General features: G+C 39.5%; 1 protein-coding gene across 11 annotated transcripts in view; it reads right to left on the minus strand.

Moving 5' to 3' along the window:
• The window catches only part of ADK (adenosine kinase), a 375585-nt gene that overhangs the window by 327308 nt on the left and 24881 nt on the right, over window positions 1-23396 (minus strand). For 5 of the 11 annotated variants that reach the window (XM_072994986.2, XM_078391110.1, XM_078391111.1 and 2 more), the window contains 2 exons: window positions 21886-22015; window positions 20379-20453 (listed from right to left, as the gene is read on the minus strand). The exons of 1 other annotated variant lie outside the window; for it this stretch is intronic. In XM_072994986.2, the coding sequence (XP_072851087.2) occupies window positions 20379-20453; window positions 21886-21911 (101 nt within the window). In that variant the 5' untranslated portion in view covers window positions 21912-22015. The remainder of the gene's footprint in view (window positions 1-20378; window positions 20454-21885; window positions 22016-23396) is intronic. 5 more of the 11 variants (XM_072994991.2, XM_072994988.2, XM_072994983.2 and 2 more) reach the window with 1 other exon arrangement.

Here is a 23396-nt window from a genome sequence, read left to right on the forward strand (position 1 = left end):
TAGTACCCTGTCTGACACACAGACTCCCACTCAAGCTCCTTCTCTCAGCTCTTCTCCAGCTTCTCCTCCTCCACACAGGCTTCACATATATATACAGTACAGCCCCTCCTCCTAATGTCCCGCCTTCCACTCCCCATAGGATGGAACTTTCCCTCCAAACCCATGACAGACAGGTAACATCAGTGCTGTATGTAACACTATTAAAAAAGGTTTTGTGTATATTTTAGAATTTCATATTTTCAGTCTTAAAATGTCAGAAGACTGTATTATTATTATTTTCTTAAGAGGAACAAACATTGCAGTTGTGAATGAATTATGGCAATAAACCATTTCTACAATGTGTGCATTGCACCAGCCCTTAAGTAATGCTTTCCCAACACTTTTCGCAAATGGTCATAATAAGAGATCAATACACAATAAGAAAATTGTGTTGAGCTTACAAAAAGTACAACTAAATTGCATGTTTAATATTCAGAACAAATTGTTAGTACTGAGCCCATTCTGTCCTGTCTCTGACACAGATAATTGAGTACCACTCTTTAATTCACAGTAAGGAAGGCAATGTAAATACATACATTTGAAAATAAGATGTACAGTGGTGCCCCGTATAGCGAGGTTAATCCGTTCCGGATTAACCTTCGCTATGGGAAAACATCGTAAAACGGATCCAAAAAACCCATTGGAACTCATTAAACAAAGTTTAATGCGTTCCAAATGGGCCCAAAACTCACCATTCTCCAATGTTTTCCCTTGTTCCGGCAGCCATCTTGGGTGTACCAGCGGCCATTTTGAGCGTCCCGGCAGCCATTTTGGGTGTACCGGTGCCCATTTTTTGTGTTCCAGCGGCCATTTTTTGTGTTCTGGTGGCCATCTTGGTTGTACTGGTGGCCATTTTGACAGTCCCGGCGGCCATCTTGGGTGTACCGGCACCCATTTTTTGTGTTCCGGCGGCCATTTTGGAACTGCTGAACAGCTGTTCCCCCATCGTAATGCGAGCATGCCCTCGCATTAGCGATGGGGAAATCCGCATCGCAATGCGGATTCATCATTCAACGGTGCACTCGTTATACGAGGCACCACTGTAGTTACCTTTCCCCCCAACCCATAAAACAGGTAGTTGCTTTAGTTTTACTTACTCAATGGCCTTCATTTGCTACCTGTAGCGTACACCAAACTCATTGAGTAGACTCAGGCAGTAACTACCCAGCAAGAGAAATGTGAATTAACTCACCTTCTCTTGCTGCCAAGTCATACTGGGGCATTTGGTTCTGTCCAATATAAGGGGCCACAGAAACAGAAGAGGAAAAGCCTTCTACTTGCATTTGAAGTGCCTTGTGGGTGATGCAGTTGAAAGAAACTGCCTTAAGAAGGCTTTCCTCCCAATTACTTCCATAGCTTAGTGAGCATTCTTAAACTGTTTAAAAAATCTAAATGAATAAACAAATTTGGGGAGAGCTGGTAAAAAAAGTGGCAGCTTAGGGGAGCAGAGACTTTGCAGAGTGAGGTGAGTACTGCTCTGCTTGTATGTATGCACTCTCCCCCACTTTTTGCCCCCTTTCCCTCCCCCCGCACATAAACGTATACCACTTTCTGCTCCTTTTTCTCCCAGCTGGTACTTCTCCTTCCACTCCTATAGACAAGTCGCCCCCACATTCACACAGGAAGAAGCCCTTTCAAATCTTTCTGGCAAGAAAAAGTAGTAGCCTCTGGCCAGGAGAGTAAAAAGCCAATTTGCAAGCCAAAAGGGCTGGACAGATTTGATTTAGCCTTTGCATCATGTGGGCAGAAAAAACTAATCTGAATTAACCCATTTTGTCAATGGAGCAAATCCCAAAGTATTTGATGGTGCAGTTGGGCTCTCGGTTATGATTTTAAACTACTCCTCTTTTATTTAGATCAGCCTTAGCTACCTTGATACCCTCTGGATTATGCTATCTTCTAGCTGTAGGTGGCAAGAGTTCATCTCAAAATCACCAGGCTTGGAAAGCCTGTATCAAACCCTTCTGTGGACTCCAGATCTTCAGCCATAACTCCCATCATTCCTGTCTTATGATCTTGCTGGCTGAGGTTAATGCGAGTTGGGATTCTATAACATCAAGAGGGCAATGAGTTCTCCACTCCTACCCTACTGGAGTCTTAAAAACAAATTCCTTTTTAACATATCAGTATAAATTTGGAGAACAACAGTTTTTAAACCATTGTCATTTTAACGTGGTTTAAAACAAAGGGACGTGGTGGCACTGCAGGTTAAACCACAGAAGCCTCAGTGCTGCCAGGTCAGAAGATATGCAGTCATACGATCGAATCCACGCGACAGAGTGAGCTCCCGTCGCTTGTCCCAGTTCCCGCCAACCTAGCAGTTTGAAAGCATGCAAATGCAAGTAGATAAATAGGTACCACCATGGTGGGAAGGTAGACGTTGTCTAGAGGGGCGGGGTAAAAATCGAATAAATAAATAAATAAATAAAATAAACGGTGTTCCGTGTCTAATCGCACTAGCCACGTGACCACAGAAGATGTTCTTCGGACAAAACGCTAGCTCTATGGGTTGGAAACAGACACATCACCATTATCTCATTTGAAGTCATGCCTTACTATTCATCAACAGACTGGCTCAGATAATGGGTTCCTTCAGTTTGGTAGATTAAAGAGTAGAGCACCAGTATTGCCTCGCTTCAGTAATGGACTGGATGAAGGAAAACAAACTGAAACTTAATCCAGACGAAAAAGAGGTGATCTTGGTCAGATGAAAAGCAAAGGAGGGAATAGGGATAGCAGAGTACAGTAATTTAAATCAGCCTGGGCTAGCCGAGACTACACTCCTTCTGAAAAAGCAGTCTTGCAGTTTCAGTGTACTCCTGGATTCATCCATGATAATGAATGCCCAAGTTTCACCAATCACCAGAAGTGTACTTGCACTCTGAAAACTAGTGTACCCACCATGTCTATTCTTTGAGATATCTGATTTGGCTACAAGGCCATATGCTTCAGTTACACCCCACTTAGAATACAGTAATGTGCTGTATGTGGGGCTGCCTTTGAAGACAATTCAGAAACTTCAGCTGGTTCAAAATGCAGGATCTAGACTGCTCACTGAGGCCAGTTACAGGAAACACATAATACATCTGCTAAAACAGCCACACTGGCTACCCATCCATTGCTGGCTCCAGTTCAAAGCACTGTATTGAACTATAAAGATCTATAAAGTTTGGATCCAGGGTGCCAATATTTTTGGCCATGACTGTATCTATAATTAACTATACCAGCCTTGTATGTGAGCAGTTTTGACTGTCTATATAGTGTATATTCTAGGATTGGAATTTAGCAGGGAGGACTCTGGTCTCTGAGTAAGATTTTGTAGCAGAAGTTAACACTGAGAATTATCAAGAAAAAAAGAAGTCATCTGTTTTAGAGTAAGTCCAGAGAAGTAATCTATGCTAAAGTTTATTAGGAAAAGTCTGCTTGGTGAGCTTAGAGTACGTGTGTCAGAAAGCTAAGAGTCTATAAAGAAGTTACACTGATCTTAAACTACAAATATATTTACATTTTACTCTTGTTTTGATCTTTATCGTTCATACTTTAGAATATCTCTCTCTCTCTCTCTCTCTCTCTCCGTATTACCCAAGGTTCCCTCAATAAAGGGAAACTGTTCAAATCAAACTCTCCACATTATTTATTTTATACAGTATGTAACTAAGATAAAATTAAGCTTACTGCAAACAGACAATACATCCACATCACACAAAGCAATATGTTATCAGTAATACTTAATTAAAATACAAAAAAATTCACTAAACATCTACTGTAGATATAAAAAGACACCAGCTTACAAAAATGAGGCCCTCGCTGGGACAGAACAGAAGAGGCAACCTCTGAATACTTGGCTGAGTTTGTTGGAGGTGTTCTTTTGAGCTTTACTAAAGGCACTAACAATGGCTAGGTTTAAGATACTAAATATACCAAGGAGATGCTGGCAACCACCTGAGGTGTGACACTAGTGTACAAATTAAGAAAAGTCCTTTCACCCTCAGGAATTAAGGTCACCATAAACATCTAATCTTTTCTTGAAGTTTATTCATGAATGTTTCTTTTTGGCTTTGTTTCCTTACAGTGTGAAATTACATCTAAGTCATTTCAAATCATATTTTTATGGGATTTTGGTCATGATTTCTTGCACAGTAAAAGATAAAAAATATACAGTAAATGCCTTATTATAAGGTACACAAGATACCATTCTGGACACCGCATAAATGCAAGCAAGCAGCTGTAGCCAAATGGAAGATTACTGCTCTTTGGTTTCATTTCCAAGCACTTAAGAGACACTTTAAAAACTAATGATCCTTGAATGAAGTTAGCATTTTGAAGATAAGACTATAATATAAGAAATGATTTAAATAACATGGTGCTATTAGTAGCAATCTAAAGCATATTAAGCCTATATCTCTTGATAAATATAAAATTACACATACTGGAAAACAGCTAGATTAAAATCAACCCTCTTTTATAATATGGTAGATTTTTGCAAGAGATTTTCAAAATCTGAACTGGCCTAAAACACAAGGTGTTTGGTTTAAAATAAAGATAATCTAAATAGAGATATCTAAATAGGAGGAAGAATTTAATGCACACAAAGTAATAGACTTACATTCACTAATTTGCTCTTATGTGCATTTATTCATGTAGTCTTCATTTTTATGATCTATCATACATTCAGAGCTTTTCTTGAAGAAGAAGTCGAGGCAGGAGGGCAGGTATATTTGGGTAAACATTTTGGTGAGGTGTTTTTTCTAGGCTGACCTTTGTTTTCCCTGACCGTATGGTCTGAAGGGGGCGGGGTTTCAGCTTTAAATGAGGGTAAGCAGAAGCTCCAAGCCCTTTTCTTGAAGAAGCAGCTTCTATTTCTGACCCTAATTTGATAAATAGGAAAGCCAATTAGCATTGCATACACCAAGGGCTAGCAAACTTTTAAGGGTCGAATCATACTTCCGCACTATTAGAGAGCAGGCCGGGTAAGTGGGGCTCATCAGCCTTGGAAGGCAGCCTATCTAGGAGAAGGAAAACTCCTATTTCAAACCTCCATTGCCTTGTGGCTATATCCACTGATGGAAAAGACTTCAGGACTTAACCTTGAGGCAAAATCTAGAGCCGGAGTCCTGGAGGCAGTTCGTGTCATTCTGCCAACTCCTGCAACATTGCTGGAACCAATTGTATTGGCTCTTGCCTTTCCATTGGACTATTTCAGTGACAAGGAGTGGGTGGATTTGCTGCTTGGGTAACAGCCTATCCTCCATATTATTTTACCCAGGCTTTGTGCTCTGGAGAGGGCACTCCAGCTTCGCATACAGCGTCAAAACAAAACGGGAAGTAGCAGTTACCGGTTATAAGTCTTTGCTTAATTGGCATAGAGCATGACGCCAGGGACTACTTCTGACGGTGGGAGAAGACATTGCACCTCACTAGGTACAGTATATACCGCCCACCTTAAGTTGGGCAGCCCCCAGCCACTAAGGTGCTACCTCGCCACGGTCTGTTAACCTCATGGGGTGCATGGGGTTTAGGGTAAAACTGACAAGCAGATTGATAAGCCTGCACCATACAACAATCATAAGAAAACGTCTGCCCTAAAGCTGGGCACCTGGAATGTATGGACAATGACCCCTGGCTTTTCTGACTATGGCTTTTCAGATAACCTGCAGGAAATAGACGACGTGCGCAAGACAGCTGTCATCGACATGGAACTGAGTAGACTGCAAATGGACATTGTTGCACTGCAAGAAATGAGATTGCCAGACTTGAGATCTGTCAAAGAAAAAAACTCATTCTTCTGGCAGGGAAAACCATTGAATGAGATCAGGGAATATGGTGTTGGCTTTGAAGTCAGAAAGACTCTGCTGAGATTCATTGTTCCACCTCCTGTGTGGAGTGAAAGAATCCAGTCTCTGCAGCTCCACTCATCAGCGGGACCAGTCACCCTCATTAGTGCATATGCACCAACACTGTCATCCACTACAGAAGTGAAAGACAAATTCTACGACGATCTGGCAGCTACTATCAAAAAGTCCCTGAAAGGGAGCCACTGTTCATCCTCGGAGACTTTAACACTACTGTTGGTGCTGATCACAATTCTCAGCCTACTTGTCTAGGCCGTTTTGGCATCGGAAAGATGAACAAAAATGGCCAACACCTGCTAGAGTTTTGCTGTTATTATCATCTTTTTTTCAGCAACACATTCTTTAATACGAAGCTTCAACACAGAGCCTCTTGGAGACATCCAAAATTCAAGCATTGGCATCAGCTCAATTTGATCCTCACTAGACATTCTAGCCTTCCTAATATTATGATCACACGCAGTTACCAGAGCGCTGATTGCGATACTGATCACTCCCTGGTGCGTAGTAAAGTAAAACGGCGAACAAAGAGACTGTATCACACGAAAAAGGAAGGAAGACCATGTACTCACATCAGCAAGACTCACGATCAAAGAAAAGTGGATGAATTTGCCCAAGTGTTTGAGGAAAGCCTTCCAGGCCCAGCTGAGGCAAATGCACCTGAACGTTGGGAACATTTCACAAACGCTGTCTATAACACCACCTTGTCCACATTTGGCAAGAAGACCAAATACTGTAGATGGCCAACTGGTTCGAAGCCCATTCGGAGGAGTTGATGCCAGCCATTGAGGATAAGAGAAGAGCTCTAGCAGCACACAAAGCCTGTCCTAGTGAGCACAACTTGCAAATTCTTCGAGCTGCTCGTAGCAAAGTCCAATAGGCTGCCAGGAGATGTTCCAATGATTATTGGCTTCAGCTCTGCTCTCAGATACAGATAGCAGTGGACACAGGTAACATCGAAGGAATGTATGACAGTATTAAGCAGGCTTTAGATCCAATACAGAAGAAATCAGCTCCCTTGAAGTCTGCTACAGGTGTGATCATCTAGGACCGAGCACAGCAGATGGACCGCTGGGTGCAGCACTACTCTGAGCTATATTCCAGAGAGAATGTAGTAACTGAAGAAGCATTAAACAACATTGAATGCCTGCCTGTCTTGGAAGAGTTGGATAGTGAACCAACTTTAGCAGAAATAAAAACAGCCTTGGATCCCCTCGCCTTTGGCAAGGCACCTGGAAAGGATAACATCCCTGTTGAAGTGCTGTAAAGAGACCATCACCACTGAACTGTATGAAGTCTTCCATCTTTGCTGGAGCGAAGGTGGAGTAATACAGGACATGAAGGTGCAGACATTGTCACACTGTACAAGAACAAAGGAGATGGGCGACTGAAATAACTACCGTGGCATCTCTCTTCTCAACATTGTAGGGAAGCTGCTTGCCCGTATTGTGCTGAAGAGGCTCCAGGTGCTTGCAGACAGAGTCTATCCAGAATCACAGTGTGGATTTCGAGCTAATAGATCCACAACTGACATGATATTCTCCCTCCGACAGTTTCAGGAGAAATGCAGGGAACAACAACAGTCACTCTTAGTGGCCTTCACAAAGGCCTTTGATTTGGATAGCAGGTATGGCCTTTTTAAAATACTTCCCAAGATTGGATGTCCACCTCGACTCCTTAACATCATCTGGTCCTTTCTTGAGGAAATGAAGGGCACTGTAGTTTTTGATGGGTCAGTATCAGATCCCTTTGACATCCGAAGTGGAGTGAAACAGGGCTGTGTCCTTGCACCAACCCTTTTTGGGATCTTTTTTGCTGTCATGCTGAAGCACGCCTTTGGAACTGCAACAGAAGGTGTCTATCTCCGGAATAGATCAGATGGAAAGCTCTTTTATTTCTCTAGATTGAGAGCGAAAACCAAAGTCAAGCTGAAATGCATGCAGGACTTCCTCTTCATCAATGATGCAGCTGTTGTTGCCCACTCTACTGAAGACCTCCAACAACTCATGAATCACTTTAGAAAGGCCTGCCAAGACTTTGATTAACAATCAGCCTGAAGAAAACACAAGTCATGGGCCAGGGCGTGGATTCACCTCCCTTTATTACCATCTCCACACAAGAATTGGAGGTTGTTCATGACTTTGTGTACCTTGGCTCAACGATCTCTGACACGCTGTCCCTCGATGTTGAGCTGGATAAACGCACTGGCAAAGCAGCTCCCACGTTCTCTAGACTCACAAAGAGAGTATGGCTCAATAAGAAGCTGATGACATATACCAAGATCCAGGTCTATAGAGCTTGTGTCCTGAGCACACTTCTGTACTGCAGTGAGTCCTGGACCCTTTGTGCATGCCAGGAGAGAAAGCTGAACATGTTCATTATGCGTTGTCTCTGACGCATTTTTGGTATCATCTGGCAGGACAAAATTCCAAATAGAGTAGTCCTAGAACGAGCTGGAATTTTTAGCATGTATACATTACTGAAATAGCGACGTCTATGTTGGCTTGGGCATGTTGTGAGAATGGCTGATGGTCAGATTCCAAAAGATCTCCTGTATGGAGAATTAGTTCAGGGAAATCGCTCCAGAGGGAGACCACAGCTGTGATACAAGGATATCTGCAAGCGGGATCTGAAGGCCTTAGGAATGGACCTCAACAAATGGGAAACCCTGACATCTGAGCGTTCAGCCTGGAGGCAGGCGTTGCATCACGTCCTCTCCCAATTTGAAGAGACCCTTGTCCAGGAGGCCAAGGCAATGAGGCAGTCCCAAAAGCAGCAAAATCAGGGAGCTGGACAGGGGACAGAATTTATTTGTCTTGATTGTGGAAGGGATTGTCACTCTCGAATTGGCCTTCTCAGCCACACTAGACACTGTTCCAAGTCCTCCATACAGAGCATGTTACCATAGTCTCTCGAGTCTGTAGGATGCCTAATCTAAATCATACATTCAGAAAATTAAGCACCCCAAATTGTCTATTTACCCTGAACATGCATCTGAACAAGATTTTAAGCCGCAATTAATACTGTATGGGGTTTAAAGGGATTTTGATCTTAACACTGAAATAATAGGTTTAAATGATTAAAAATGGACCGAGAAAGTAAGAATAGCCTAAAGCTTGTTAATCATTGCATTACTGTAATGAAGAGTAATGCATTTACTACATTCAGTTGGGCAAGTAACTCTAAGCTGAAAAACATAGTTATGTCTAAAAATAGAATATATGATTACCCAGAAGAATCGGAAGGTTAGTTATTCAAGCAGGGGGAAAAAAGCATTTCAAATTCCTAAGTGAGCTTCCTTCTTTTCAGTAGTCTTCAGCTTCAGCTCTGTGCCCTAAAAGCAGTGAACAACGCCATCTCCAAGAGGCTTAGAATGAGGGTAAGCATTACACAGCATATATGGCCTCCAAAGAATTCAGTGACTTCCCAAGCCCCCCAAGGTAAAACAGTATTTGTTTGAAATTACAAAAGATAATGTTATATGCTGTCAAATTGCATGATGAAGCTTTGTCCTCTTTTCCACAGTTCTGAAGCTTCTAACTCTTTGAGTTTTACTGTGAGGAAAGAAAGGGTTACCTGTTGCTTCCCAAAGTGGTTTTGTTGTTAAAAAGGATTGAATTAGCACTGATCTTCCTTTCTTGTTTGTGGAAATAGTTAGTGTGTTTGCTGTTCCATGTTTCATTCACACTTCCTATAATAAATGACACTATCTGGTCACCTCTTCCCTCCATGTTTTGCTGATATGGGGCCTGTTTGTGCAACAGTAAATCATGCTCCACATGCAAGGTGCGAATATTTTGATATGCTAAAATAGTTTATCAAACAGCTCTTCTAGTTACATAATTTATTCCCCTTTTTGCCTTCTTTTTTGTTGCTTCATGATAGGAGAGAATGAAATGCACTGCAATTCAAGGCCTAAAGTTGCTTCAGTAGCCAGCAGTTGAGGGTGGTCAACTATTTTCTTCTGTGAAACCAGGTCACTTAGTAAATTACAGTTTATCTCCTCCTGTGCTCCTTCCTGAGCTTTCCCTACCCTTTCTCTCTTACCTCTAGTTTAATCTGCATGGTGGAATCCTGTATCAGGGCTTGCCCTAAACACCTCCACAGCTATGTTTCTTTCTACACTGCCCTTCTCCCTATAGAGGAACAGAAATGTCACATTAATCCTGAATTTAGAAAGGGAAGAGGGAAACAGAAATGTCCCACTAATCTTGAAATTTTATCCATAAAGTTGTAGGTTTATGTTAGAATCTACTGCCGTCCTGTGCTTTCTTGACTGCTGCTTCCTGATCCCCATGGTGCATTAACATTAAACTCCTAGGAAGTGCCATTGTAGTAAACCTCACACATACACTGGGTACAAATTGGTACAAAAATAATAAAGGATACTGAAAGGTTCCAAAAGGTGTGGGAACTCATGGGAAGAAACCTGAGACAAGACAAGAAAAGACGAACATGGAAGCTCCGTAGGGTAACTGCTTTGCGATATGACTACTCCATTCATATGAAGAAGTGTGCTTAGATGCATGAAAACTTATGAAAAACAAAATCTACTCTAACAAGTACTATGTTGTGATTTCCAGTATGTTTTGTAATACTAGACACTATCCTGACTGTCCACTAATTTCACTGAAAGGTGAAAGCAGAACAGCTAAAGCACCAAGCAATCTTTCAGATGCTGGCTAAAAGCTTCACTTTTTGACTGCAATCTTTTTAAAATAACACTTATTAGTCTCCAGTCATGGACTTAAGCCAGCATTACTATACTAGTGTTGCTAGATTGCACAGAGATTCAACAGGTAAGAGCAGGCAAAGAGAAAGACCTTTATGTGCTTAACTCCAACATGTTGGAGAAAAAAGACAACATCAAGAAAGGAGAAATGGAAACTCATTTGTACATAAATGGATAATTTAGACGTAGAATGCTGGAGTGATAAATAAACAGCATCAATACAGCCTTCTTTCTAAATTAAGCATGTTGCAAGAAATCAAAGCAGTAAAATACAAAATGTTTCAGGATCTATAAAGTTAGACAATTAAATATAGGATACAGTATATATCCAGAAAAAGATTCAGATTTCTTAATCAAAACAGAGATTGCAGCAGGATGGATTTGATGTAAATCAAATTGATTTAAATCATGGTTTAAATTTGAAAAATCATTGATTTTTAATCTGCTCTGGACTGCAACAAACAAATCAGAGGCCTACAATTTGAAAAGATAATTACTGTATAAAGGACCTAGAAAAGATCTTCATGTACAAACATGTTTCACTGGACACCAGGACCCAAAACCATCCATATTATGCTATTCTCAATGACTATGTACAGCTGTGAAAGCTGTACAGCTGTGAAAGCTGTACAGTGAAGAAATCTAAAAGTGAAAAAAATAGATTAATTTGAAATGCAACATTAAAGGAAAAATTTGAAGATATCATGGAGCACCAGAAAGACAAATAAGGGGATGATAAATTAAATCAAGCCTGAAGTCTCTCTAGAAGCTGACATGACTAAACTGAAGCAATTGTACTTTGCCCCAGATTCGAAGACAAGATTCACCAGAAAAGACAAAAATACTGGGAAACGTTGAAGAAAGAAAAAAGATTCAACAAAAAAATTGATTGACCCAGTAAAGGAATCGCACCCTTAATTTTCAAGACCTGAGCAGGACTGTTAAATGATAGAACCTTTTGGACGTTATGAATTCATAAATTTGTTGTAAGTCAGAAGCATCTTAATGGCAGCAACAACAACAAATGTGAAGTCCAATGCAGCATCTGGAAGGTCCTTTAAAGATTTCTGGTTTTGCTTGTTTCTTAAACGAAATCATTAATAAATTCAGTTTTAGTTGTGGGAAAAGCAAATTCTATATACAGTACTGGGAACAAATTCTGTTGAACTGCCTTCTGAATAGACAAATACAAAGGCAGGGCTGGAGATCTTCTTTTAACTAGTTTTCAATAGAAATCCAAATAAGCCAAAACAAAAGCATTTGCTTAGAAACAAGGGATTATCAAGAAGCTCCTTAGATAAAGAAACTCAAAGTAATGAGCTGCTTTCCAGGGAAGAACAAGCTGATAATAGCAAGGCATGATATTCAGTAACTATATAAGGGAATGTTAAAGGGTGGAAACAATTCTAAATCTGTATTTTAATGTTCTGCATGTTTCATGATTCTAGAACTACTGCATATTTATGCAAATTGCAGAGATTTTCACATTGCTTATATAAATTTAGACTAATCTCAAATAAAATCTCACCTATGCCTCCTCTGCTAAGTAAATAGGACTCACAAGGCCAGCCAGACACTTTCATTGGGCCCCTAGAAAGATATACTGTACTGCATTGAAACTTATCTCATTGGTTAACAGCAAGAAGAAAAAGGCACTTAATAAGCCTTTGGCAACAGAACTAGTATGGGCCATTTCTATGCAGTCAGCCCAACCCAGATAGCTTTCTCTACAATGCAAGAAGATGGAGCCAGATATTGATAAGCATAACATATATTTAAATAAAACATGCTGTATTTTCTGCTACTGAACTGGCACCCAAAGCAGCATGCCATAATTTTAGAAGCCATACAATGAACAGTATCTGGCAAGCAATACCGGGTATGACTGAGTATAATGAACTGCAGCTGGTATGTGACACCACAGGACCTCATGCCAATGGAAGAGAACTATAAGGATTCAACAGATGTAAAAACAGGAAGTGGCTGGTAGCTGATCCCAGCCAACACGCTTCAAACTTCTGGAACAAACTGAGGATACAGCTAAACTAGCAGCAGAGAGCAAGCTAGTTTGGGCCAGTCGAGAATGGTTGGGCTGGGCTAGAACAATCTAATCAAGCTTGACCATTCACATGGAAATAGTTCCTGCCAATACTGTGAAAAGGCTTAATAAGCAAGCCACTTGCAATAGTCTACATACAGGCAAAAAAGAATTTTCACTTCCCCTGCCCTATGCCAAGCAGAGGAAGAAAATAATTTACCAATATACTGAAATGTTTTGCTTATTATGCCACTTCACAATATTGAGAAATTAAAAGAGGAAGGCTCACTTTAGATAGGTTCCGGTGATCTCACATGCTGGAACTGACCCAAATGAGAGAGATCCTACTTGCACCAGAAAAGGATAAGCCCCTTGACATGGACCAAAAAGTTGTGGGTAGGAACACTCTGGGCACAGACTGGTTCTCTCTAGTAAATATGTTATCCTATCACCACCTTTAAGAGTACACCCTACAGTACTCCAAACAGCAGGCTAAACAGCCCGTGTAGGCTGCCTCTCAGCAGTGTGCAGATACAAGTATGCAATACATAGGAAACTAGTTCTTATACCCTTCTATAAATTGACTTTTTAGTAATCAGCTTGTAAGAGCATCTAAAGACTCATTTGAGACACAATATGTTACTAAGACAATACAAGTAATTAGCTTTCTACCTACAGTACTTCATGGCTGTTCCATCTTTCACAGGCATGAGTTAGAATTTTAGGAAGAGAGTCATCATATCTAAGAACCAGTTGAAGTTTGAAAGACACCTCTGCTAATCTCAAATCTTGCTTTCAAATACACCCAACAGGCTAGGGTAGGTACAATCATGCAGATATCCACTGTAAAATACACAGAAAGTTGCTTATGTATGCAGAAGACTTAAGCCCACAGATTCTTCTTGGAGGATTAGGGCATGGGGAGAATAGATGAGAAAAGGAGAACTAAAGTGATATAATTGCTAGGATTGTTTAAATAAAGCTCTACCCACTAGACAGTAGGGTATTTTGTAAATACCATCAGCATGGTTTAGTACTCTGCAGCTGCAAGCAGGGTGGATAAAAATAAATTAGTTTTTAAAATCAAATTAATTGAAGTAACAATTGAAATTTTAAAAATGATTTTTAAACTTTTATTGTCAAAAATATTATTTTTTAAAAAAGTTAAATAATTGCTTAAATAATTATTTAAATCAATTTAATTTAAATCAAATCCACCTCGGCTGCAAGGAGCAGAAACAAAAAGACTACTGCCAAGAATCTCAAATCTAATTATAAAACCATGTTTCTACATACACTGGTTTTTGTCAATTTATGACTGCAGACAAATTACAGAAATAAATTAAGTAATCTGCATAGAGTTCAATAAATACAGCTTTTCTCTCAGAATCTTAAAGAAAGCCCTTGAAAGACACACACAAAAATGAATGTTTTTCTGACAACAAGAGTAGCACAAACAGGCCCTGGCCTCTCACTGTATATACTTCAGCAAGAATTACTAAGTAAAAGATTCAAAGATGATTCCAAGAGAAACAATTATTAAGTGATGGCAGTGAAAAACAAGCAATACAGCAAGAGCAAACTACCCGTATTTTTCGCTCCATAAGACGCACCAATTTTTTAGGAGAAGAAAACAGGAAAATATAATCTGTTTTCTTCGCTCCATTAGATGCACAGACTTTCCACCCCCCTGTTTTGTGGGGGAAAAGTGCGTCTTATGGTGCGAAAAATACGGTAAGTACAGCAGTAGAGGAAAAGGCAATGCCCAGGAACCTTATGAGATGGAATTTCCTTCAGCTGGGAATGCTATTTAGATCTTCTATCAAACCTTCAGGTTTCTGTCTGGATTAACCAGTATCATAAAAGAGATTCATTTCATTCTTAAGATAGAAGAAAGCACCCATGTGATGCAGACTTGTATGTGGCACTTGCAACCTGTGGCAAGGACAGAATTGCTGCCCAACAAGCAGGTACAAAGGTTCACTTCTGTTGCCTTGAAGACCTCAAGAGTTAAGTTGAGGTCAGGCAAAGAAGGCTAGTAACTTTTGCCAACTTTTTTATGAGACTATTTTAACAGGAGTCTCACTATGACAGTATGGAACTCCCCCAACACACACAAGTATGAGACAGAAAAACAAAAACACACTACTAGATGGTGAATCACCACTGTACTTTCCATGAAAGGAAAAACCTCATTTAGTTACTAAATTAGAAATTACATGATTGGGATATGCCTTTTCTTTGGAAAAATCTACAAAATGAATCAGTCCAAAAGTAGAAAAGGTGGTACCTTTTATTTAGACCATAAAAATCAAACATTAAATTAAAGCTTTTGTGAATAAAATTCACCCTCAGGGTTAGAGTAGGAAAATTATAAATGAAAGTCCCCAGGTCGTCATGGCAGAGATGATCCACCAGGCACATAGTTTAAGGTGAGTTGAGAGCTGGTTTCAAGCAGTTTGGGTGAGGTTGTTTTTAAATGCCTTACCCCTGGTGCCATTCGGTCGGAATTTTCCAGTCAGTCTCTAGGATAGGGAGCTGAATCGGGATTTTCTGTGTAACTCAGGGGTGACTACAGGACCAAGCAAAAAAGCTCCTGGTCACTCATGGGACAGGGCAACAACTCAATGGATCCTCTGTGTCTTCCAGTTGGCATTTGTGGTATTAAAAAGTTTTTAACAAAGGTGCTCAATGGTTTGAATTGAGAAAATAAAAATGAAAAAGATTGGGCTGCTCGCACCAGAGGAGAAAGGGAGTGATAGCTAAATGTCCAACAAAGCCCAGGATCTCCCCTGGATACTCCAGCCGCTGAGACGCTAGGTCAGGCTCAGACTACAGTTACCACACACTACATATTCTCTTGCAGTCATTTTTGCCAGCCATTTAATGGAAGTAGAGACTTGTGTCATCATTGCTAGCTACTACTGTATTTGTTTTCAAAAATCTTCTCTCTTTTTTCTTATCTGGCTTAGCTTAATAAAAGGTTCATTTCTAGGATTGAATTTATATGTAACTGTGGATGAATGCCTGTGTATGAGTGATGAAGGAGATTCTCATATTAAATATACTGCAAATTCATCTTGCACGGACTTTGACTGGTTAGGTCAGCATTAACGCTGATATCTGTCTTTTTTCCTTTGCCATCCATTTTTTAATTTCTTAGTGATGGTGCAAATCCTGCTCCTTACAACCTTACTTCCATAATTGCTAGAAGGGCATCTCTGGATTTAAAAAATCCTCTTATCTACCAAACCCCTCAAAACAATGCTGCTGTGTAGCCCCACCTCAAGTCATAATTATCTCTGTTTTCCCCATTCAAATTAATATAGATTTACACACACACACACACACACACACACACAAAACCTCTCTCATGGATTGGGTTGGAATATCACAAAATTGCATAGGGCAGGTTGGACACCCACCTCCACGCTCTTTCACAACAGTGGTCTGGGTTGGGGAACTGCCGTTCATTCCTACTATATGACAATAAGATTTCAAAATAACAGGTTTCCAAATACTGTATAATATGATTCAATAATGTATATTACAATGCAAGGGCAATAGATAGAACAGCACAATTAATGTCCCTATTACTCTGTAACACAATTATAATCAAACATTTCAGAGAAAAAGTGATCAAATATCTTATTTTAGGGAAGAGTACTGGATTATAAATTCCAGAGTAGACAGATCTTAATGTCACAAACGAAGAATTGCAAGAGCTAGGGCCAAAACATAAAGAGAAGGCAGGCAAACACTTTTTAAAGAAACAGACTGATGTTCCCTTACTTCAACAGACACTTAAAAAATTGAGTATGCTGGGTGGGGAGAGGCAAAATATTCTAGCTCTTTAAAGATTTATTCTAGCTTTAAAGATCAATAGTTTTATTTCAATACAAGCTTTCATGGATCAAAATCCACTTCCTCAGAAACAAAACGGTTATGACTTTAAACTGCTACAATATTTTGCCTCACCACTCCACCCATTTCTTTTCTTTTGCCAACATACTGACACAGACCAATCTTGTCTGGAAACTGTATACTGTATAAAGAAAGGGTTACCTTTTAAATGTAAATGGTTGGCCATCAAATGTCAGGCTTCAGGGTCATATAGGACTATCCATTAACTTCAATTTTCATTGTAATAACTACAGAATTATGCTATATAGATTTATTTGTTCAATGCCATTATACTTATGATCTCATCAACAACAATTTGAGAATGGCCAGTGTTATTAATGTATTTGTCATTGTCAGTATTATTCAATGTCTTTCTATACGATATGATTAAAAAATTAGTCCATGTGCAGTTAGTAGATATGCACACAAAGAGAAAGAGGCATATATAAATGTATACACACATATTTACATATGTGAAATGGAACCACTTCCTGTACACGATTCAAATTATTTATAGATCATAAAAGCTTATGCCATAATGAATACGGTGGTCAAGATGATGCACACTTTGCTGTTTTTGTATATTATATGACATTATAAAAATAAGACTGGTCATTCTGCATATGCACCATCAAAACCCAACATGCATTTCTGAAATGTGAGTTGCAAACGTAAGCTTGTGGTAAAAAGGGCATCTCACGACAAAGCTTTGTTTTTGCAATTAACAGCAGAAATCCTGTTGCACAGGTCTCATGGATAACAGAGAATGTCATCATCAATGCCAAATCACTGCTGACCAAAGATGATTTCAGGGTGCTCATGACCTGTACAGAAAGCAACGAAATTCCATGTGCCTCAAATGCTCAAAGAAGCCTTTTCATCAACACCAATTTGTTAATGATATCATCACCGTTGTACCATGCAGAGCTGTGCAGCAGGATTTCAGCCATTGTTGTTAATACACATTAAATATACTGCAAATCAAAATGAAAGTGTGCTGTGATCAACAGGTTCTTTCTTGTTAATCATGACTAAAGATTTAAAAGAGATCATTTAAGATTAATCTTCACTACTACATTTCCTTGAATCCAAATGACCAACTTGTCAGTTTTCTCACTCACAATTACAAGGCAAAACAGTGAGAATGATACTGCAAAGAGCTGTCAATTCCTGCTGTCTCAGAAGCAGAGAAATATTAATAAGACTGAAAAGTGACAAATTGCAAGAATGATCACTCTCAAAGCAAATTATGTTATAGTATAAAAATGGCTGGGTCCTGCCTTTTCACATACTAGATCTTAAGGGAAGGGTAGTTGCCTTTTGACACTGAATTCTTACAATACTGAATGAAGAAGTAACACAGAAATGCTAATCAGCATTTTGAAGCCTTTTTGGGATCCCAGCAGAGACAAAGCCACTTGCAGAAGACTTTCTGAGATGGGCATCAAAGCTGGCACTGACATCATGAAGTTACTCACACTTGTGCAGTACCATCACAGTGCAATAATTGGGAGGATCTTGCAATAAGCAGGTACAATTATTTCTTTCACTCACTCGCTCACTCTCACTAAATGTCCACTTGTAAGCATCCCAAGGTTGTTGCTACCAGCTTTTGGTTGTTATCTGCAGTCGTCGTTTAGTCGTGTCCAACTCTTTGTGACCCCATGGACCAGAGCACGCCACGCCCTCCTGTCTTCCACTGCCTCCCAGAGTTGGGTCAAATTAGTTGACACTGTCCAACCATCTCGTCCTCTGTCGTCCCCTTCTCCTCCTGACTTCACACTTTCCCAACACCAGGATCTTTTCTAGGGAGTCTTCTCTTCTCATGAGATGCCCAAAGTATTGGAGCCTCAGCTTCAGGATCTGTCCTTCCAGTGAGCACTCAGGGATGATTTCCTTTAGAATTGATAGGTTTCTTCTCCTTGCAGTCCAGGGGATTCTCAAGAGCCTCCTCCAGCACCACAATTCAAAGGCATCAATTCTTCGGCGAGCTGCTTTCGTTATGGTCCAGCTCTCACTTCCATACATCACAACAGGAAAAACCATAGCTTTGACTATTCGGACTTTTGTTGGCAAGGTGATGTCTCTGTTTTTTAAGATGCTGTCTAGGTTTGTCATCACTTTCCTCCCAAGAAGCAGGCGTCTTTTAATTTTGTGGCTGCTGTCTCCATCTGCAGTAATCATGGAGCCCAAGAAAGTAAAATCTGTCACTGCCTCCATATCTTCCCCTTCTATTTCCCAGGAGGTGATGGGACCAGTGGCCATGATCTTAGCTTTTTTTGATGTTGAGTTTCAGACCATTTTTTGCACTCTCCTCTTTCACCCTCATTACAAGGTTCTTTAATTCCTCCTCACTTTCTGCCATCAGAGTGGTATCATCTGCATATCGGAGGTTGTTGATATTTCTTCCGGCAATCTTAATTCCAGCTTGGGATTTCTCCAGTCCAGCCTTCCGTATGATGTATTCTGCATATAAGTTAAATAAGCTGGGGGACAATACACAGCCTTGTCGTACTCCTTTCCCAATTTTGAACCAATCCGTTGTTCCATATCCAGTTCTAACTGTTGCTTCCTGTCCCACATATAGGTTTCTCAGGAGATAAAGTGGTCAGGCACTCCCATTTCTTTAAGAACTTGCCATAGTTTGCTGTGGTCCACACAGTCAAAGGCTTTTGCATAGTCAATGAAGCAGAAGTAGATATTTTTCTGGAACTCTCTGGCTTTCTCTGTAATCCAGTGCAAGTTAGCAATTTGGTCTCTAGTTCCTCTGCCTCTTCGGAATCCAGCTTGTACTTCTGGGAGTTCTCAGTCCACATACTGCTGAAGCCTGCCTTGGAGGATTTTGAGCATAACCTTGCTAGCGTGTGAAATGAGTGCAATTGTACGGTAATTGGAGCATTCTTTGGCACTGCCTTTCTTTGGGATTGGGATGTAGACTGATCTTTTCCAATCCTCTGGCCACTGTTGGGTTTTCCAAACTTGCTGGCATATTGAATGTAGCACGTTATCTGCAGTAGTCCCCTCAAATCAGTAAGTTAAATTGTAAGAGCATCAATATAGCATAACAAGAATCTCCTTCTAAAGAAAATTCATGTCAATATCCACTGACACATGCTTTAAGAGAGCATCCAGTCTTATGGTTTTGTATATGTTTTCCTAATAATCACTGTTCACTAAAACATCGCAATCCCTACTTTATTCATTTTCCCGTAAGTCTACGGAGTTTTCATCCAAGTTCTGTTGTTTTTGTTAGCGATATACTGTATTTTCTCCCATAGTCTGGAGAGGATCCTCATGTATTTTTGTTCTTGACAATGCCTCAATCATTGTACATTACAATGATTACTCATCTGTCCTTTTAAATTCTGACTTGTACCATTATGCCCTTCACCATGTATCTTGGTAATTTTTCAGCTGAAAACAAAACTGTTTCACTTAAACATACAAATATTATGTTTTTAGCATGCTTCATCAAATGCATATTGATGCACCTACGCAAACTTATAATTATTGTGTGTATCAACAGGAAAACCAAACCCGTCATTTCAAGAAAAAAATGTACTAAGGCATTGCCAAAAACTCTGTATTTAACTCCACAAAATTACATACTGTAAAACATGGAAATTCAATTCAATTCAATGTCATTGAACATACATACAACGAAATTCACAAAGACCTGACCAAAAGCACACATACACCCTCATAACAAACCCTAAATCTCAGAACCTCATAGTATCCACACAACATAAAACACAACAGACCAAGTAATAATAAATTGAACATGTCTGAATTAAAACATGGAAAACCTTAGACTTACTTGTCCAGGAAGTCCTTGTCCACCACTGCACAGATATCAAGGAGAGGATTTCCCATTCCAAAAAGTACATTTTCACTGTAAGATAAAGTGGCCCAAGTTAATTTAAAGAACTGGAGCATACTGATAAAACAATATTACACAATACAGAGATTAGAAAATATTTCATCCCTACAATCAATTATGAATACAGTGGGGTCTCTGCTTAAGAACGTCCCTACTTAAGAACAATCCAACTTAAGAACAGCTCCATTTGCTAAATTTTGCTTCTACTTAAGAACAGAAATCCAAGATAAGAACAGGAAAAAAAACCTTTCCTGCTCTTTTTTTAACCTTAGGTCATCTTAGGTTAAAAAAATTCTCCCCCTAGTGGTAGAGTACGTATTAACCAGCTTTGCATTAGTTCCTATGGGAACAAATGCTTCAATGTACGAACGCACCTCTACATAACAAAAAACAGCCAGAACGGATGAATTGGTTTTCATTCCATTCCTATGGGAAATTTTGCTTCAACTTAAGAACGTTTCAACTTAAGAACACTATTCCAAAACGGATTAAGTTCGTAAGTAGAGGTTCCACTGTATTTGAGGAAGACACTAAGTGAAGAAAACAAATCAAATTCAGTATGTTTACATGTTAGTTCTCTGACTCAAAGACTTTCTCCAAAGTGCCTGCATTATAGTTTTCCAACAACTGGCTGATGTTGTAAGTTCTCAAATATTAGTTTACCAAAACACCATTAATTCTGAAAAATTGTTGTCTGCATGTACAAGCACCTCTACCTATGGTTCTAATATTTTAATCACTTTTATTTAAAATCAAGCTGCAGTCTTTAGTCTAATAATATCCAATCCATAGGATATAAATTATTATATTGCTATATTTGCAATTTCCACAAATCCTTCCTACCCAAGACTAAATTACTGTATGTCTCTATTAAAAATCAGATTTCACTGTTTTCTCTTCTAAATCCTGCCTCACAATTTTCACCGCCAAATAAAAACTTCCTGAGCTATTTGATGAACATTTTCAAATTATTACACTCTACATTCATTAGATCAATATTTTACTGGTCTTTCTGATTATTAAGGTTGGGACTTGCAAATCTAGAGATACCCCAATTATATGACACAACTGGGGAGAGGGAGTGATTATATTCTAAAAAGCATACTAAACATACCAACAGCATTCCCAATTAAACAGCTTTCAGGATGAAGCAAGATCAGAAGCTGTTGCTAGCCAGGACAGCTTATGCTTTACTACACTGACGAAGGATTTGAGTTAGAATAAGGAGCCGTTTCCTGTTATTGCTAGGCACAACATATTCTATGGTTCTGTCATTTCATAAACTAAAGCAGTTAATAATTTGGAAGGGAAATATAAAGAGAGTACTGTATCATATTCTTCTGTTCCAGATTTTGCTGTTGGGAGTAAAACCAAAATGCACTTCACCATCTAAATCACTGAGTAGTATCACCAAGACTATTCAAACACCAGCACCTGCATTCACCTAATCATCTTCAGCCCTTGTACCATTTAAGCAGGTTGGCTTTTTCCTGCTCCACAAGAAAGCAAGATCTGCCTTCTTTATCCAAAATTAAGAGCACTTATGGGAGCTTAAATAGTTATGTCCAGTGATCCTGCAATGAGAAGGGGAGGTTGAAATTAGTCCTTGACATTATAAAAGGAAAAACTGCTTTCCTTTTGAAATTATTTAAGCAGCAAACAAAAATAAGTAAAAGTCAGGAAATATTTAAATTTTTAGTCAATAGCTGCTGCTCCCACACTCTGAAACTCCATCCCACAGGAAGCTTGGCTGGCCTCATCTTTATTGTCCTTCCACAAGCAGGCAAAAACCTTTCTCTTCAGACAGACATTTCTGGGGGGTTTTTTAATGGACTGTTGTACTTCGCTGCATTGAACATGTTTTGGTGTTGCTCGTGGTTTTCTGTATGGTATTTGCTTGATTTTTTTAGTATTTGCATAATGACTGTTATTAGCTTAAATACAGTCTTTTTATTTATGTAAGCTGCCTTGAGTCTTTAAAAAGACAGAATAAAAATATTTTAAATAAATAAATAAAAATAGACAGAAATTACTAAATTATATAAAGAAAATCCTGAATTTGAATTCACTGTAAGACAAGAATTTTATCATTGGTAACAGGTTTTGAAAATACAGATCAAAGCATATGATTTTAAATGCAAGACATAAATGAGCCCCAGTGAATTAATTAAATGTTGTTTCCAGTTTATAAAGTTTAGGATTCAGTAATGAAAGTTGGTCCAAAACCAGTATTAATCATTTGCCAGTTTTTGCTGACTATCACATGCTCGGATAAAACAAGGGTGAATAACTTCGAAAAGAGATGAACTTTGCATAGTCAAGGGGTTAGTTTTCTGCAAATTAAAGTGTAACAAAATGTTATTTTTTTATAAAGTTTGCAACTCTAAGTTGTGAACTCTGAAACAGGCATCATAGTACTTTTCTCACTGCTTGAGTGTGTAGGAAAAGTAGTGAAGACTTCCTTAAAACAGGGTAGGATCCCATCATGCTTAAAGGAGGCAATAGTAAGACCATTGTTGAAAAAGCCCTCCTTGGATCCCAAATACTTAATAATTATCTACCAATATCTAATATTCCATTCTTGGGCAAGGTGCCAGAGCGGGTCATGGCTTCTCAGCCACAGGGGTTTTTGGATGAGACAAATTATCTAGGTCCAGTTCAATTTAGCTCTAGGCCTAGTTATGGGATGGAGATTGCTGTGGTAGCCTTGATGGACAACCTGTGCTCGGAAATGGATAGGCAGTGTTCCCTGTTGGTTCTGCTGGACCTCTCAATGGCTTCCAGCACCATCAACCATGGTATCCTCTTGACCCATCTCTCTGAGATGGGACTTGGGAGTCACTGTTTTATGGTGGCTCCAGTCCTTCCTGGAGGAAAGAACTTTGAAGGTAGTCCTGGGAGATTCCTTTTCAACATCCTGGTTGCTGGTCTGCGGGTCCTTCAGGGTTCTGCTTT

This window comes from Pogona vitticeps, chromosome 3 (genome assembly GCF_051106095.1).
Source record: "Pogona vitticeps strain Pit_001003342236 chromosome 3, PviZW2.1, whole genome shotgun sequence".
Taxonomy (NCBI): Eukaryota; Metazoa; Chordata; class Lepidosauria; order Squamata; family Agamidae; genus Pogona; species Pogona vitticeps.